General features: G+C 39.6%; 1 protein-coding gene across 1 annotated transcript; it reads left to right on the forward strand.

Annotated features, from left to right (window-relative positions):
* Window positions 1–2074: 2074 nt before the first annotated feature.
* On the forward strand, window positions 2075–2737 carry LOC135152417 (uncharacterized; the record flags this gene model as incomplete). The annotated part of the gene is made up of 1 exon (XM_064092684.1): window positions 2075–2737. A coding segment is annotated over exon 1 (663 nt), but the record flags the coding sequence as incomplete, so codon positions are not given.
* Window positions 2738–3582: the final 845 nt, after the last annotated feature.

Consider the following 3582-nt stretch of genomic DNA (forward strand, 5'->3'; position numbering starts at 1 on the left):
CCTGCAGGCAGATTTGTTCTTGCATAATTATAAGGTTGAGTGGATGATCAAGGATAAAAGATATTGATTAAATTAATTGTCAGAAATTAATTTAATTAATGGACATGCGATATCTTAAACATGGGGAATTTATAAGCAATTAATATGGGAGCCGAATTAAATAATTAATTTACGGAATTAGGAAAGGTAGTGCAAATATTAGTTCTTTAGTGGATAGAATTAATATTTAATGACATTGGGCCTGGCCCGGAATGTCGTTGGAAGGCCTGACCTAATGATCCATGATCCCTGCTGTAGCCTATATATATTCTCGTTCTCCTAAAGCTGAAAGACACACCAAAAACGAATTAATCCTAGAGTCAGAGAGAGGCAGACGTTTTTCTTAAGGAGACAGCTAGGGTTTTGGGTTTTCGGAGCTTTAAGGAGAGGCACACCTTGGGAGATCGAAGGCCACACTTCGTCCAAGGAGAATCAAGGAATACAGTAGAAGACGTGGATTTGAATCGCTTGCGCCGTAGTGATTAAGGTTAATATTCTGTTCGAACTTTTAATTAGTATCATAAAACGCGGGACCAAGGTCCGATTGTTCCTACAATGGCATCAGAGCGAGGTTGCGGTTCTGCGATTTATGATATGTAGTCCATGTCATGATTATATATGCATGTATATAGTGATTCTGTGATGCAGGTCGTTGTCCACTATTATGGCCGTGTTTTAATTATTCTGTTATGTTTGGATTCCACGTGGTTTATCGTGGCTGTTGTAAATCACGAGGGTTGATCGTGATAGTTTAATCTTGTAATTCAATTTGTAATTGTTTTAGATTATGATCTGATGTAATAGAATAGGCTGGTTCGCCTGTACAATTTGTATGTAATTGTTTGATCAACGGGGCTGCAAGAAACAGAGATCTTCCGCTGCTGCGATCTGTTGCCGCTGCTATTTAGGGTAACTTTTTCATACGATGTCCGATTTGGGCGCATAATACCTTTTCGGGGACGGCAGAACTAGACAGACAGGCTCCAAATCGACATAGTCCATTTGATGCAGTTTTTCAGGGCGTTCTGAGGCTGTTTAGGCCTCCAAACGGGCTCTCGAAGATTTTCGGAATTTTTCGAAGGATGATTTCGAAGCTGTTTTTCCGGGGCCATAATAGTGGATGTGTTTCATTATGTTTTACATAATTTCTGCCTTTTCTTGATTATTGCTACTATGTGTTTCTTGTCTGTGTTGTTATGCCATGTGATACTAACCCTTCGCATGCTAGAATGACATGGACATAGGGATGTTTTTAATTAATGCTTTAATCATGCTAGTATGCTGCCATGTTATGTGTTCTTTATGTTGCTATAACCATGATAGTATGCATGTGGACTTCGAAGAAATAACATAGGGCGATGCATCTAGATTAAAATCCTCAAAGTAAATTCTAAGTGGGAGAGGGAGTTAATATGGTATTAAATCCCATGGTCTCCATCATTGTTTGTATGTAATTTAACATATAAGGCGAATATAAATTATGTATACGTCACCCATCGTGGCATGTAATTTATGGTGCCTAGAATGTTATAGATATTACTGGAACAAACTTCTTGAATTAATACGAATAGATACGAATTTTCTTTATCTCTGATTTGGGGCGATTTCTAAGGCTTATGGGTATTAAGTGAGACCGATGTGACTCCTCCACTGCCTAGAAGTCAAACCAGACACGAATATTGAATTGAAGTATTCTATTCGAGAAATATTGGAAGGTATACATGCCGCCCATCGTGGCGTACCAAGTTCCATAGGTTTCGGGTAATTTAAGATTTGATGATGGTATACACTTAGCTATGAAAAATAATATAGACCACCCCAACGTGGCTTATTGTTTAGTAATAGGACCGAAGTAACGTTTAAACAAATTTAGGTGGTATACATGTCACCCATCGTGACGTACCAGAAACTTATGGTGTTTAAACGTTAGTGCATTTAATTTTAATAATTGTTAGAGGAACCAATAGGACTTAATTTTTTATGCACCCTTCTTTATGTGTAATGTGATTTTTTCATGCATGATTCTCAGGATATAATGGGGTTTAATCCACTGTCCACCATACTTAAGGATAACAAACTTACCGGACCTAACTATATTGAATGGAAACGTAATTTGGACATTGTGTTGACTGCTGAGGAGTACAAGTTTTGCACTTATGAACCCAAGCCTGAGCAGCCCGCTGCTGATGCTCCTGATGAGGAGAAAGAGTATTATAAGCGGTGGACAAAGGCTGATGAGATGTCGCGATGTTACATTCTGGCAGCAATGTCGGGTGTTTTGCAGCATCAGCATCAGGCTATGGCCACTGCTTCGGATATGCTCTTTAATCTCAAGGAACTTTTTGGAGATCAGAATAGGGCTGCTAGGCAAGTAGCCATGAAGGCTTTAATGAACACTCAGATGGCTGAAGGTACACCTGTAAGGGATCATGTTCTCAAGATGATGTCACATCTGAATGAGATAGAGATCCTTGGTGCAGAGCTTGACGGGGAAACCCAGATTGACATTGTCCTTATGAGCTTGCCCAAGAGTTTTGAGCAGTTCCGCTTGAATTACAACATGAACAAGAGGCAGTATAGTCTTGCGGAACTGCTGACAGAACTTCAGGCAGCTGAAGGATTATTTCGCCAGAGTGTTCAAGTGAATGTGGCTGAGAAAGGTTCTTCCTCTAAGCCGAAAGGCAATAAGAAGAAGAAAAAGGCTCAGACACAGCAAGCTGTGAAGGCAGTGGGGGTTCAAGGTGGTGTGAAAAAGCCTAAGGGGAAGTGCTACCGGTGCAAGCAGTCGGGTCACTGGAAAAAGGATTGTCCTCTTCCTAAGAAGACAAACAATACTGGTATGTCTCTTTCTCTACTTACAGAAACATTTATAGCGGCTATATCTACGAGCACTTGGTGTGTAGATACTGGAGCCACTGATCATGTTTGTAACTCTATGTAGGGGTTCCAGCAATCCAGAATGCTTAGAGATGGCGAGATATACGTGTTCATGGGAGATGCTACGAAAGTAGCAGTAGTTGCAGTAGGAGTTATTCATTTATCTTTTGGTTCTGATAGGATTTTGGTTTTGAACAATTGTCTTTATGTACCTTCTTTTAGAAGGAATTTGATTTCGGTTTCTAAACTTGCTATGGATGGTTATAATGTTTGTTTGGATCGTAATGTTTCTATTATGATGAATAAACGGATTATATGTTCTGGTACATTGCAAGACAATTTGTATATAATTAATCCTAGTCAACCCGCACTGCAACTACAACATAGGGTATTGAACAACACATCTTCTACCTCTAATAAAAGAAAGCAACCTTCTAGTTTGAACCAAACATATCTTTGGCACTTGAGATTAGGTCATATTAACTTGAGGAGGATTCAAAGACTGGTAGTAGACGGGCCTTTAGGCTCATTGGCAGTGGAGCCATTTCCAGTTTGTGAATCCTGCTTGGAAGGTAAAATGACCAAAAGGCCTTTTAAAGCAAAGGGGAATAGAGCCAAAGAAGTGTTAGGATTGGTTCACTCTGATTTATGTGGACCTATGAATAT

Source organism: Daucus carota, chromosome 1, assembly GCF_001625215.2.
Source record: "Daucus carota subsp. sativus chromosome 1, DH1 v3.0, whole genome shotgun sequence".
NCBI classification, from domain to species: Eukaryota; Viridiplantae; Streptophyta; class Magnoliopsida; order Apiales; family Apiaceae; genus Daucus; species Daucus carota.